At 40.5% G+C, this 14105-nt stretch overlaps 6 protein-coding genes across 6 annotated transcripts; all 6 read right to left on the bottom strand.

Moving 5' to 3' along the window:
- TM35_000122340 (hypoxanthine-guanine phosphoribosyltransferase) lies at positions 1-591 on the bottom strand (the record flags this gene model as incomplete). The annotated part of the gene is made up of 1 exon (XM_029025209.1): positions 1-591. A coding segment is annotated over one exon (591 nt), but the record flags the coding sequence as incomplete, so codon positions are not given.
- Positions 592-955: 364 nt separating this feature from the next.
- On the bottom strand, positions 956-1696 carry TM35_000122330 (uncharacterized protein; the record flags this gene model as incomplete). Its single annotated transcript, XM_029025208.1, has 1 exon — positions 956-1696. The coding sequence occupies one exon, from the start codon at positions 1694-1696 to the stop codon at positions 956-958; it is 741 nt and encodes a 246-aa protein (XP_028883524.1).
- Positions 1697-2536: 840 nt separating this feature from the next.
- On the bottom strand, positions 2537-3964 carry TM35_000122320 (methionine aminopeptidase 2; the record flags this gene model as incomplete). Its single annotated transcript, XM_029025207.1, has 1 exon — positions 2537-3964. The coding sequence occupies one exon, from the start codon at positions 3962-3964 to the stop codon at positions 2537-2539; it is 1428 nt and encodes a 475-aa protein (XP_028883523.1).
- Positions 3965-4727: 763 nt separating this feature from the next.
- Positions 4728-5477, bottom strand: TM35_000122310 (uncharacterized protein; the record flags this gene model as incomplete). The annotated part of the gene is made up of 1 exon (XM_029025206.1): positions 4728-5477. One exon carries the CDS (start codon positions 5475-5477, stop codon positions 4728-4730), a length of 750 nt encoding a protein of 249 aa, XP_028883522.1.
- Positions 5478-6111: 634 nt separating this feature from the next.
- Positions 6112-6768, bottom strand: TM35_000122300 (uncharacterized protein; the record flags this gene model as incomplete). The annotated part of the gene is made up of 1 exon (XM_029025205.1): positions 6112-6768. One exon carries the CDS (start codon positions 6766-6768, stop codon positions 6112-6114), a length of 657 nt encoding a protein of 218 aa, XP_028883521.1.
- Positions 6769-7871: 1103 nt separating this feature from the next.
- Positions 7872-14105, bottom strand: TM35_000122290 (uncharacterized protein; the record flags this gene model as incomplete). Its single annotated transcript, XM_029025204.1, has 1 exon — positions 7872-14105. A coding segment is annotated over one exon (6234 nt), but the record flags the coding sequence as incomplete, so codon positions are not given.

The raw sequence follows: 14105 nt of genomic DNA, 5'->3' as shown, positions 1-14105 counted from the left end.
CTTCTGCTGGAGTCGATGGGTGTATACCTTTGGGTCCAGCACCACCACATCCCGCACCTCCCGGTAGGACTCATCGTAGTCTAATCCATATCCAACCACAAACGCATTCGGCACCGTCGCGATCACGTAATCCGGTGAAAAGGAAACACGTCTGCCGGTGGGTTTATCCAACAGGACAACACTCCGCAGACTCGCCGGGCCTCTCGCGGTGTAGTGGGCGTAGAGATACTGCAGTGTGAGGGCACTGTCCACAATATCCTCCACCAACAACACATGCCGCTGCTCCACACTGTGCCGGGTGTCTAAGAGAAGCCGCACTTGACCAGAAGACATCACATCCGCACCGTAAGAGGCCACGCAGATAAACTCCACACGGACAGGAACACCGGCATCACATAAGGCACGGGCAAGATCGGCAGTAAAGATGAAACTGCCTTTTAATACACATACAAGCACAAGGGGATTGTCGAGATGAGTTAGATTCTTATCTTTGTAGTCCGCGGCAATGCGTTCAGCGGTGCTGCGAATACGGGCATGCAGCTCTTCTTGTGTGAAGAGCATTTTGCTGGCAAAGTCGTAATGGCGCGACATCTTTCAGTTGCTATTCTTTATATTATATAAAGATATAAAGAGAGGGAGAGAGGAAAAAACAATAATAATAATAATAATAATAACCAGAGAGAGCCAATGCGTTAATGAGATAGAGTAGAAATAAATAGATGGAGGGAAATATTGATAGTCTCCCCCTTTCTCATGTAAACTATATATATATATATATATATATATATATATTAGGTTCGCTATATTCCCCCATACATGTAGATAAATGTATTGGAAATGATAATAATGATAATGATATAATGCAAAGAAATAAATAAACAAAAAAATAAATAATATAAATAAAAAATAAATAAAATACACACACACTTTCTCTCACTCCCTCTCTCTCCATTCCTCACTTCTTCTTCTTCTCCTTCTCTTCCTTCTCCTCCTGTTCACGTCTTTCTCGCACTTCCCGTTCCCATGAAGTCTCCACATTTCGGGCACTACGCTTTGCGGATCCAAATATATTCTCTCCATAACTCCCAATACCCGTAACAGAAGGACTATTAGCGGCTACTCGCAACTGCATCTCTTCACCGAATAATTCCTCACGGCGTACATAATGCCGCCGCACCCAAATCCAAAAGAGAAATGTAAACACCGTACACACCGTGAGAGCCAGACGATGATCTCTACTGTACATCTCCTGCTGTTCACGCATCTTTACAAGTGCCTCACGACTTATCTGAAGAGAACCAAGTTGCATCTTTCCATGTACCTGTGATAACTGTAAAGCCTTTTCATGATAATCAAACACCATTGTGCGAAAACACTTATCGGCCTCATAGTGAAAACTCTCATAAACTCTTCGAAGTTCATTTACTTGTCGTTCACGTGTTTGAAGAAGAGTTTCCAGTTCCTCATCCCTCATGGTGCGATATGTTTCTATTGTTGGACGACTCTTCCCTGCAGTGTCGGTGTGTTGACTGCGGATTTTCTCACGCTCTGCATACATTCCCCCATCATCGCCGGTAAAAGCCGCAGAGGAGAAACCAGAAGAGGATTTATTATTATTACTATTAGAAGAAGAAGAAGAAGAAGTAGAGGCACTTGTTGAAGCTACTGTGAATCGGAGAATAGAATAACGGAGCATTTTCTTGTATTCCCCGTCTAGCAATCTCTCCTCTATGTGTTTGTGTTTTTTGGTCTCCTTTTAATATGAACTGTACTATTTCGTATTTCTCTCTTTTATTTTAATATTAAAATAAAAACCAAATTCATAATAATAACAATAATAATATATTATAGAAGAAATAAAGAGAGAAAAAAAGGGAGTGTTTTGCAAGAGAGTTTATGAAAGAATGGAAAGAAGAGTGAAATGTATTTAATCTTTTCCCCCTTTTTTTATTATTATTATCCACCAGTGCCAAGTATATTACACAGACTTGGAAATATATAAATAAATATATAGAAATATAAGTACAGTGTTTCGAATTCTTCATATATATATATATATATATATATCACTGTCGTTCTTTTTCTTCTTCTTCTTTCCTTTGCTTTTCTCTCTCCTTGTATTTATATCGTTTCGAACGTGCCATCATTCCCTCATAAATATTTAGATAGATAGAGAGATAGATAGATATGTTTCTGTGCACATGTAGAGAGATGCATTTTATTATGATGATGTACCTTTACACTCATACCTGCACATATACATAAAAATATAATATTCAGTATATTGAAACTTAGGAGATTGCTCATAATATACTGTAATCCAAGCAGCTCAGAAAATAAAAAAGGAAAAAGAAAAAAAAAAGAAGAAAAAAAAGGTATGCAGACAAACTAAACTGAAACGCTCTTCACAAAATTCACTCAAATGGTTCCTTCTGTTAACGATTTATTTATTTTTCTTTTTCTTTTTCTTTTTTTTCTTTGTGCTCACACCTCTTCAGAGCCATTAACCACCACCCTTCTCTCCCACAGACCCTTTTTAATAGTCATCTCCCTTGGAGAGAATCTCCTTTGCGGTTGGCTTCAGCAGAATGGTGTGTTCAAACTGGGCGGTGTAGCATCCCTTCACATCACACAATGGTGGATATTTATTCACAGCCCCTGCCTCCACCAATTGATTTAAATTTAATAAATGTCTATCAAATCCATCACGATCCAACCATTTCCGTGCAAATGCGAGGGTTCCATACGTTTTATGAATATGCCGTAATAATTGTTGGGCTTTATCGGATCGTACTTGAATGTTTTCAGCCCCTGGTGCCATCATATAATGTGAACACTCCATATCCTCCTGAACCAGACCACGGCCAGTAGAACCAAAAGTCTCAATAGCGAATAATTCCCCTTCTTCCATCTTCACAGCTTCTCCTCCACGTACAATAGGAACAGATTTTCCACTGTGAATAATATAGGATCCGATATTATGACCAGAAAGATTACGAATACTCTTTACAGGATATACTTTACCTTTAATCTCCACTTCATGTGATTCCATCACCTCTTGAATAGCCGCACCCACATCACATAAACGTACATCAATACCAGCTTGTTTTACACCTTCATAGGTTGCCTCTTTTACCGCATTTAAGAGTGGATTATACTCTTCATTAAAGGCTACAGTCCATGCAGAGTCAATAATTCTGCCATGAATTTGAGTACCAAAGTCTACCTTCATCACATCATCATACGTTAATACGGTATTATCACCTGTATTGGGTGTATAATGAGCCGCCACGTGATTGAGCGAACAACCTGTTGGAAATGCCTGACCACGTACAAGACCATCTTTTACAATAAGTTCCTCCAATTTACGTTCAATACGATTGGTCATGGAAATAAGAGAAATACCAGGTTTAATAAAACTATTTGCATATCGTCGTACTTGTCGGTGTACTTCTGCGGCATGCCGTAAATCTTGTACCTGTTCTTCTGTTACTCGCTCCAGTGCCCGTTTCTCTTCACTACTGTAGCGAAAGGCATTTATTTCACCCGGGTGTTCGTGAATCTCACCTGCAGGATAGTTTCCATATGCGAATTGTTCACACACAGGAACTGTTGGTTCCGGCCATGTTTGCCTTTTCATCCCTTCCGCCACTTGTGGATATGGATTCTCTGGATGATCTGCAGTACTGATGACTTTAGGTTTGTTATTCTCTTCTTCTGTTCCTGAATGATTATTCTTTGATCCATCTCCTTTGTGTGCGTGTTGTTGTTGTTGTTGATCTCCCTTATTATTCTTGTTGTTCTTCTGTTGTTTATTCTTCGCCTCTTGTGTTTCTCTTACCGCATTGGCAAGCAAGGCATCAAAATCGTCATCGTCGTTGTTGTTCTTTTTACCCTTTTTTCCTCCTCCTCCTCCCTGTTGTTGTTGTTTGCCGTTGGATCCACTACCACCCTTTGGTGCCATTCTCTAGGACTTTCTTTTCTCTTTTCTCTAGCAATTGATCTAATTTGTACAAAAAATAGAGTATGAGAGAGAGAGAGAGAAAAGAAAGAGAATATAACTATAGTCATCAGAAGCATCAATAATAATTAAAAACAATAATTAATAATAACAAAAGTAAAAAAAAAAAAAAGAAAATCATAAGCATAATTAATAAAAACAATACAGTGAATCAAGTACAACAAAAAATATATATCTACATATATATATATATATATATATATATATATATATTGTATATCCCAATAAAAAGGTATATAAGCAAGGGAAAGAAAAAAAAGGCAAAAAAAAAACGAATAAATAGTAGAGATAAAATCAAAGGCAGAGAATACGAAATCATAATAACAACATAATGGAGTAAAACCAGCAGAGGACACAATGCATGCATGTATTATACACACAAATAAGAAGTAGTCACAGAAGAATACTCACAACAATGAATGATTTCTGCATGAACCCTTTTTTTTTCTTTTTTTTTCTTGATAATGACGTTTCTGCTTTCTTTATTATTTATTTTTTTTCGTCATCCTTTTTTACACCTTTGTTCGCCTCTCTCTCGTCCAATTTCTTTTTATTTTTTTTTTTTGTTTTCTTGTTTCTTTTTTTTTTTTTTTTTTTTTTTTTTTTTTTTTTTTTTTTTTTGTTTTCTTTCGTATACTAGAGAGACGCCACCCCACTCACCCCACCCACCCACACTCACCCCCAAACTCATATATATATAGTGTTCTCATTTTTCAATCTTCTCATAAACTGGTTCATCCGACTCTAGTGAGACCCCGAAGACCTCAATATAGTTTACAGTGGGAAGTTGATAGAAATGCTTTGGTTCTGTACTGTTCACATACACACGCTGCATGACACTTAATTTCCCACCAACAACGGCTACCAATGCGACGGTTGTATCCTTTTCTTCTGGTCCATTCTCTTCACCCTCACCCTCTGCGAGTGGGGATAGTAATAGTAATAAGGCATGAACTTTAGGTAAGGCCACGTAAGAAACCGCAAATGGCTCAAAAGATTTGAACCACGTTTGTGCCTCATCTGTTGTGAATCCCGTTACGTTGTGTAATGGTTTTGCATGACACCCGTAGGCCAATTTCCGTTGAATAAATGTTAAATCATCAATATCACTTGTAATTCCCCTCTTTCGTCTACTCTCAAGTGTTGGTGGGTCGAGTGTAATGAAGTAGGCATGAACGGGATTGTGAGGATCCACCAAACATGATTGACCCGCACCAGAAGAGACGCTTGCTTTTGTAGTTGCCCCCATCATATTAGCTGTGTAGGCGACGATATTACTGTTTTTACTGCGTTCAATATACATGAAGGTATCGGCGTGATCGTGATTAAAACGATTCCCACGAGTGCCTATGCGGCGTCGAAGGAGTCGATTGAGGGACGCTGCGTTCTTTCCATATAATTCAAAGAGTTTGCGGGCAATGCCGCCAGCATCGTCACTCGTACTTGCAGTACTCATTCGGCACAATATATATATATATAGATAAAGGTAGACTCAAGTATATATATTTCTGTGTGAATGAATGAGTAAAAGAAAACAAAGAAAGAAAAAAACCTGAAGGATTACGGTATTTTTACAAGAAAAGAAAGAAATTACTCCTTTATAGATTTAAATTTATTTCTTGTTCTTGTTTTTTTTTTTTTTTCTGTGGGTGAACTTTAAAAAAAAAAAAAAAACAGAAAGGGTCGAAAAAGAAAAAAAAAATGATTGAAAAGAGAGAAAAATAAAATAATAATACAAGAGGTTAAGGTCTACATAAGGATAAGAAGAAATATTTTAACTTCAGTTTGTTTATTTTCCGAACAACAGATACAAACACCGAAAGATACAACCAGAAAGATATATATATATTTATATATATATCTTTACACGCACTATCCACTCTCCAGTTATTTTTTTTTTTTTTTTTTGCTATCAAACCACCTTCACCACCAATAAAGCAATATCCACAATAACAATAACAACAATAATGAAGACACACATACACACAGAGAGAGACTGAGAAAACAGTACAAAATGCAAGACAACACACACACATACACACGTATATATATATATATATATATATATATATATATATATATATAGATCTCTATTTATTATACGGCAGACGTGGACGTTTACCATATCCCTCTGTCTTCACATATCTTGCTCCAAATGAGAATTGCTTTGGTCGTCGTCCATACGCGTGTCCATGTTGTTGCCGCTCCCGCACAAGTTTCTCCTGTGCGTAGAAGTGCCTCCAATCATGTGGTCTGTGCTGAAACGGCTTTGTGTGATTATCGGAGACATTCTGAATAAACCAATCATTAAACTCCTCACATGCGGATCGCATTGCCTGACGTAAATGCCCCACCCGCGAGAGACAGGTGTCGAGTGCATGGCTCTCCCGCTCGCACGCACTCTGCCCGCCCTTCGCCATGCACACCCGCAGGGCCATCGTCTCCGCCTGGCACATGCTGAGTTGCTCCTCCGCCCCGCTGAGGCCCGCGAGTTTGGCCTGCGTGAACACCGGCGACCCGGCGAGGGAGGGGGCGGAGTCGATCTCACCGCGGCCGGAGCGGCGCACGCCGAGATTGTCGAAGGAGGTGCCGCGGCCAAAGTTGATGAGATTTGTTGGATTGATGAAGTCGTAGGCGCTGACGGGCTTGAGGCCGTATTGGTTCACACCACTGTCGTGTCGGCGGCTGCGCAGCACCAGCGGTGTGTGGCGGTAGGCGTAGAATACGTCAGAGGAACGCATCGCCATCTTTTGTGTATAGAGAGAGAGAGAGAGAGAGAGAGATAGATAGGAAGAAATAGAGAGAGAAAGAGAGAAATAGGAATATATATATATATATATATATATATATATATATACATATATATACATATAACTACAGCATAGGTGAATACCATAAAGGTAAAAACTAATGCATATTGTATATTGTTCTTTTTCTTATTCTTTACAAAAAAAAAGAGTCTAGTGAAATAGTAATAATAATAATAATAACATAACCACACTAACATCACAGCAATACAAAGACAGTGGTAGTAATTGCTCTATTAATACTAGTTATAATACTACTACTAGTAATAATATTATTATTAGTATTATTAGCAAGAACAGCACTGTTAATGTGTCATTATCAGGGTAAGAAAGAAAAAAAAAGAAAAAGTGTACCTATATATATATATATATAGGCAAAGACTTCAGCAAAGTACCCTTATTACCAAGACCATTTGTACAAAATGTGCATGTAGTGTATGTATATGTACGCATATATATATATATATATATAACCATTGTTTTTTTTTTTTTTTTTATAGTACACTATTGTGTGTATATATACACACACAGATGTTATATTCTCTTCACTTTCTCTCCCTTTCTTCCTCTTTGTTTTCCTTCCCATTCACCACTCTCCCTAATATCCCAGTGAGTCTATAGAAAGATCAAAAGCGTGGAAGGCGCCCAACACAAACTCTCATTACTGAACCTGTTGCTGCAAAATCATACACACAACATGTATAGGTGTTGAAAGTAAGTCAAGGAATAGATAGAGAAGAGAAATATATTTAAGAGATCATCATTACACACATAAACTAATCTCTTCAGATTAAACGCAAACCTTGAGAACACAACAAACATCAATAATATTAATAATAATAATAATTAATAATATTATTATAAAATTAAGAATAAAAACTGCAAGAAAACACAACGTGTGTGGTTTTTTTTTTTTTTTTTTTTCTTTAAACAAATACAAGTAAAAGAATAATATATCTTCTTCATTCGCAAACCATACACATGAAGAAGATATATACAATCATCACAAGAAATCCAAAGAGGATCAAGAGAGAAAATCTCACTTACACAGCATCTCTCAAATCACCCCCAGGGGTCGGAGTAGAATTAATACCCCCAGCATCTTTACCTCCACGTTGTGCAGAAGGAGTAGGAAGAGTTCTTGTTGACAACAAAGTATCAATGGTAGTAGTATCTCTTTGACCTTCTCGTCGGTTTCCAGAGAGAACAGCTGCAGTTCCCATACGTTTCCTGGTACTTTGAACAAGACGTGAGAGACGATCATTTTCCTGTTTTACCTCTTCCCGTCTCACTGAAGAATTAACCGTCATATTATCTCCACTATTACTTTCACTAGTCACCGTTCTCGGTCTTACCAACGAAGAAAGAACATCACCTTCAGCACCACTCTCATCACTCATTCGCCGCTGGGATGAAGAGGATGGAGAGGATGGTGAACACATCGTCAGTGGAAGTAAGAGTTCATTAAAGGGTCGCAGTCCGAATTCCTCATCCTCACGCATCATCTTCACTGCTTCCTGCAGTCCACTCATTACAAGAGCACCGTCTGCAATCTGTTGCAATAGTGCTGTCTGTCGGGCCACACGCAAGTGTAATTCACTTAAGGTTGAAGTAAGGAAAAGTTTAATTTTGGCAAGTGCAGATTCCATAGCCGTTTTTGGTTCACAGTGTATAAGTGCCGCTTCCATTGTTTCCAACACATGACGAATAGTGCGTCTGTGCTCCATTAGACGATGATTATACGTAGTGGCAGAGCTAATGATTTCTTGCATGAGTGGGCCACAGTGAAGGGGAGGTCGTTGTTGTTGTTGTTGCTGCTGTTGATGATGATGATGATGAGAATGATGTGGTGTTCGAATACTACTGTTAATGCTACTATTAAGTGCCGCAATGGGTGAGGAAGGAGTAGTAGGATCAGCAATGTTTGTAGCATTATTCGTATTCGCATTAGTAGCAGCAGTAGTATTAGTAGTGGTAGTTGTTGTAGTTGTTGTATGCACACTACCACCCGCACTTCGGCTGCTTAGATTTAATTGTTGTTGTTGTTGTGATTGTGAGGATGAGCGCACGGCTTCTGTTACAGCTCGCAATGCCACTGTATGGGCTTCACAGGCCGCCTCAAATGCCTCAAATTGCATGATTTCACCTTCTAATATAATTGTAGAATGTGTAAATCGACTGAGACGCAGCAGTAATTCATTCATAACAGCAGTAAGTGAAAGTTTATGTTGTGATAAACCAACCTCTTCTACAGCCTGTTCGACTGCATTGTGCACCTCCGCCTGTGTAGAGGCCACCTGCGATTGTGCTTGACGTAATTGCAGGTATAGTTCATCCTTTTCTGCCTGCAGCTCCTCTGATTTCTTTTGTTCTTGTGCGAGTGAGTTGAGGGCACGTTCACGGGCTTGACGAGCCTCCTGTGCGGCTTGTTGTTCACGCCGTATTATCTCTTCATATTCATCCCGCATTGCCATTTCTTCTTGTCGCTTCTCTGCAAGTACGGCATCCACATCGGCAGTGATGGTACGTGTTAACTGCTCTAACTGTATAGTTTTATCCTGTAGAGTCTTACGGAGTTCATTCCGTTCCTCCATATAAATAGTGGATTTCGTTTTGTATTCCTCCATCTCCTCCGTTACGGCAAGCAGTTCAACATTCTGCCGTTTCAATTGGGTTTCCATAGTTTTTACGCTTTGTGAAGCCATACTTAACTTTTTCTCGAGAGAAGATATATCTATGCGTAGATCTTGGTTTTCTGCACGAAGTGTCTCCTCTGCCAATTGGTTTGCCTCTACTCGATTTCTCATACATTCACTGTATTGTTGATACTCATGCTTTTCTCGTTCCAATGCATCCTCTGCGCTATTAAGGCTTGATTGTAAATCCATACATTCTTTTCGTAGTGACTTCACTGTTACAGTTAACTTCTCTTTTTCTTCTGCAGTTTCTCGTTGAACAGTACTCTGTTGGCTCAATAAACTCTCTAATTGATTTTGCATAGCTACCGCCTTTTCTGTTTGTTGTGCATATTTTGCCTCTAGTACTTTATATTCCCCTTGAGCAACTTGCATGGCGTTCTGCAATCGTATCAACTCCGCTCGCATTTGTGTTGTTTTCTCCTGTTTTTCAGATCGTTCCCGAGATGTTAATTGCTGTTCATCCTCTAACAGTAGGCGTAGTCCATTCAACTCCTCTTCACATCGAGACTTTTCCATTGTGATAGCATATACCTTGCGATTCTGTTCCTGTTCACGAGCCTCTGCCTCCACCAGAGTACGTCTACACTGTGTGAGTTCCACCTGTACAGCAGATAATGTCTCTCGAACGGCTTGTAACTCTGCCGCATGAGATTGTTCAAGATTTTGAAGTTCCCTGTGAAGAAGTCTATTATGTCGATTAGCCTCTTCTGCACAGTGTAATGCACGTTCACCATCTTTTTTAGTATTTAGAAGTTCACGTTGTAAATTTTCATGAGCGGTATCAAGAGTTGTATGTGTCTCTCGTAATTTCTCTAATTCATTTTCTAATGATAAATTACGTTCTGTTAAATCTTGAATACGTCGTTTTTGTTGTTGATCTGTGTTGCGGTAATCCTCTGTTAGACGCCGAAGTTGCTCTTCTGTTTTACTGAAGTTTTCCTGCAATAAATTACATTGTTGTTGAGATCTTTCTAATTCTTCCTGTAAAGTATGATTGCGTTGTTCCAATGATGCCACCCGTCGCTGTGCATCTCGCAAGTTCGCCGCCGCATCCCCGGTATCATGTGCATAAGCAGACTCCAATTCACCCAATCGCGATTGTGCGAGTTGCGCCTCACGTTCTTGTTGAGCCATGCGTGTACGTAATCTATTTAATTCTGTTTCCGATGCTCCCAATTCCAGTTTCTGTTTTTCCACAATCGCATGTTGTTCATCACACTCCCCACGTAGGGCCACCAGTTTCGTACGCAAATCACTTACAGTGGCATTGAGATTCTCTATATGCCGTTGGGCGACTTCATCTGATGAGGTACTCCACTGTGTTAAGGCGGTGAGTTGTTGTTTTGTGTCTATTAACTCGGCTTCTCGTAAGGCCCGCTCTGATTCCAATTGTTCCACACGTGGTAATACACGATCTAGTTTCACCTGCAGTGAATGTATTTCATTCATCGCCTTATCTCGCTCCATTACATACTGTTCCGCTCGTTGTGTTGCCTCTTTCACTTGTTCTTCAATTGTTGTTTGTGTTTCTTGATATATTTGAGTTTTTTCGCGCAACGCATCTTGTAATCGTTTCACCTCTCGTTTTTGTTCTGCCGTCACTTGTGCTGCCGTTTCCTTTTCCTGTTCAAGGAGACGTGCGGCGTTTACATTCTCATCTCGTAAAAGTTCTAATTTATTGATAAGAGAAGCATGTTCAAGTTTTGCAGCTTGTAGTTCACGTTGTAACGCAAACTTTTCTTCACGTAGGGTGCGTAATGTTTCATTTTGTTCTTCTTTAATTGAAATAACTTCTGCCACTGCCTCTTCTGCTGTTATCTTCGCTGTGTTCAGTTCTTCCTCAAGACGTTCAATAATCTCCTTTAACTGTTGTTGTTCAATCCTCGCATCTTCAATAGCTGTAAGGAACTCTTGACTTTGACGTTCCCCTTCTATCATAGCTTCAGTGGCTGTTTGCTCAATCACATCACAACGGGCACGAAGTTTCTTCTGAGTTTCTGAAAAGCGTAATAACAAACTCTGATAGGCTTCCATTGCCCCATGCATAAGTTCCTGCATAACCCGTGGAATACTCATTGTTTTGGCTATTATAAGAGCTTCTACATGTTGTTGTTGAAGTGTTTGACGATGTTCAGCAAATGTAGTTGCTTGTAAGTCTTCATAAGCCGCTGCAAGATCTAAAACTTGTTGTTGTGCTTCTTGCAATTCCTGACGAAGTGTATTACATAACTGTACTCGTTGGGATATGTCATCCTTCATGGTGGCAATCTGTGCTCGTACACGTTTTACTTCATCTGCTTGTCGAAGACATGCTTGATCTCGTACCTCTGTCATTCGTGTTGCACTCTGTAATGAGAACTCCAAGGTATCCTTTTCCTGAAGTAGTGTCTCTTTATCTTTCATGAGTTCACGTACTTTTGCATCTAATGCTTCATTTCGTTGTAGAAGAGAGTTAATGCGTGCATCTGAGGTCATAGTATCTATTTCTTCATTCTTCTCATCATTACTACTATACTGTGAATCCTGTTCCCGTTCTTTGCTATGGAGAATACGGTCCTTCTCGGCTAACTGGCGGTGTAGCTTCTCAATCTCTGCATTCACACGTGTACTCTCACTGAGTGCATCATTCAACTGCTGTCGCAAGTGTTCCAGTTGGTGTCGATTTCCTTCATCCGCAAGAGGTAGTGCTGCGGCGACGGCTTGTGCTGATTGTAATTCTTCACGCAGCCCATCAATCTCAGCACGAAGTGAATCTATCTCTCGTTGGTGTTCCATACGTGCCTGGATTGTCTCCTCTGCTGCAGTTCGCTGCTGTTGTTCACCCTCATTCTGCATACGCTCAAATCGTTGTTTCCACACACGCTGATTATCATCTAAAACCCATCGAAGTTCTACAAGTTCGGCGTTTACTTCACGATTTGCTGCTTCAAGCTCCAGGTGACGTTGTTGGGCTTCATCCAAATCCTTCTGTCTTTGTTGTAGTGTTTCCATACTAACACGTAATTGATCCTGAGAAGATGCAAACTGTTGTGACATTTTTTGAATAGTTAGTTCCAGTTCCTCAATACGAGCTTGCTTCTCTTGAAGAACAGACTCCACGCTTGCAGCACCCTGATGCAATAGTGACACTGTCTCCTGATGTTCTTGTTCAAGATTACGGTATTCCTTCTCCATTGACTCCAGTTTTTTCTGTAATTCTTGTAATTCTACTTCACGTGATACCCGTTCCTTCTTCTCAAGTTCCAACATTTCATGCAGTTTCTTCATTTCCCCTTCCAAAGACTGAAGCTCATTTAAAGTGGCATCATTTGAATCTTGTGGCTCGTCAGAGGACTTCTCATGCACTACTTTTTCCACTAGATGACGTTCTTTCTCTTGCCACTGTTGTTCCTTCAACTCTAGTTCACGTAACCTCTCACCCTGCTCAGCAGTATTTCGCAATACATTCTCAAGTTCACTTTGCAGCTGCTCACAGCGTTCATAAAGCTTCTCATATTCCTTCTTCCAGTATTCAACCCCATTCAACTCGGTAGTGTCTTCCTCTGGCACGTGTACCACTCTTGACTTTTCCTTTAACAATTCTTCATAGAAATCCTCCTGCTCTTTCAGCTTCTCTTTCAGCAACTCATCGTGCTCCGCAATACGGTCCGCAGCCTCCCGTGCAAGTTCCTCCATCTCCTCAGAGTGGACCTCCTGCAAAGTACGCAGCTCCTCTCGCAGCTGATCATTCTCAGTCTTCAGCTTCTCCACATGCTGTAACATTTCATCATCAACTAAACCTTCATTCCCTTCACAAGCCTCTAGTCGCTCCAGAAAACGTGCTTCCATGACATCCTCCTGCTCTTTCAGCTTCTCTTTCAGCAACTCATCGTGCTCCGCAATACGGTCCGCAGCCTCCCGTGCAAGTTCCTCCATCTCCTCAGAGTGGACCTCCTGCAAAGTACGCAGCTCCTCTCGCAGCTGATCATTCTCAGTCTTCAGCTTCTCCACATGCTGTAACATTTCATCATCAACTAAACCTTCATTCCCTTTACAAGCCTCTAGTCGCTCCAGAAAACGTGCTTCCATGACATCCTCCTGCTCTTTCAGCTTCTCTTTCAGCAACTCATCGTGCTCCGCAATACGGTCCGCAGCCTCCCGTGCAAGTTCCTCCATCTCCTCAGAGTGGCCCTCCTGCACAGTACGCAGCTCCTCTCGCAGCTGATCATTCTCAGTCTTCAGCTTCTCCACATGCTGTAACATTTCATCATCAACTAAACCTTCATTCCCTTTACAAGCCTCTAGTCGCTCCAGAAAACGTGCTTCCATGGCATCCTCCTTCTCTTTCAGCTTCTCTTTCAGCAACTCATCGTGCTCCGCAATACGGTCCGCAGCCTCCCGTGCAAGTTCCTCCATCTCCTCAGAGTGGACCTCCTGCAAAGTACGCAGCTCCTCTCGCAGCTGATCATTCTCAGTCTTCAGCTTCTCCACATGCTGTAACATTTCATCATCAACTAAACCTTCATTCCCTTTACAAGCCTCTAGTCGCTCCAGAAAACGTGCTTCCATGACATCCTCCTGCTCTTTCAGCTTCTCTTT

The sequence above is a fragment of the Trypanosoma theileri genome (assembly GCF_002087225.1).
Source record: "Trypanosoma theileri isolate Edinburgh chromosome Unknown TM35_Tth_12_V1, whole genome shotgun sequence".
Classification (NCBI taxonomy): domain Eukaryota; phylum Euglenozoa; class Kinetoplastea; order Trypanosomatida; family Trypanosomatidae; genus Trypanosoma; species Trypanosoma theileri.
The sequence above is the reverse complement of the archived record's forward strand: the minus strand, read 5'-3'. Positions and strand labels throughout refer to the sequence as shown.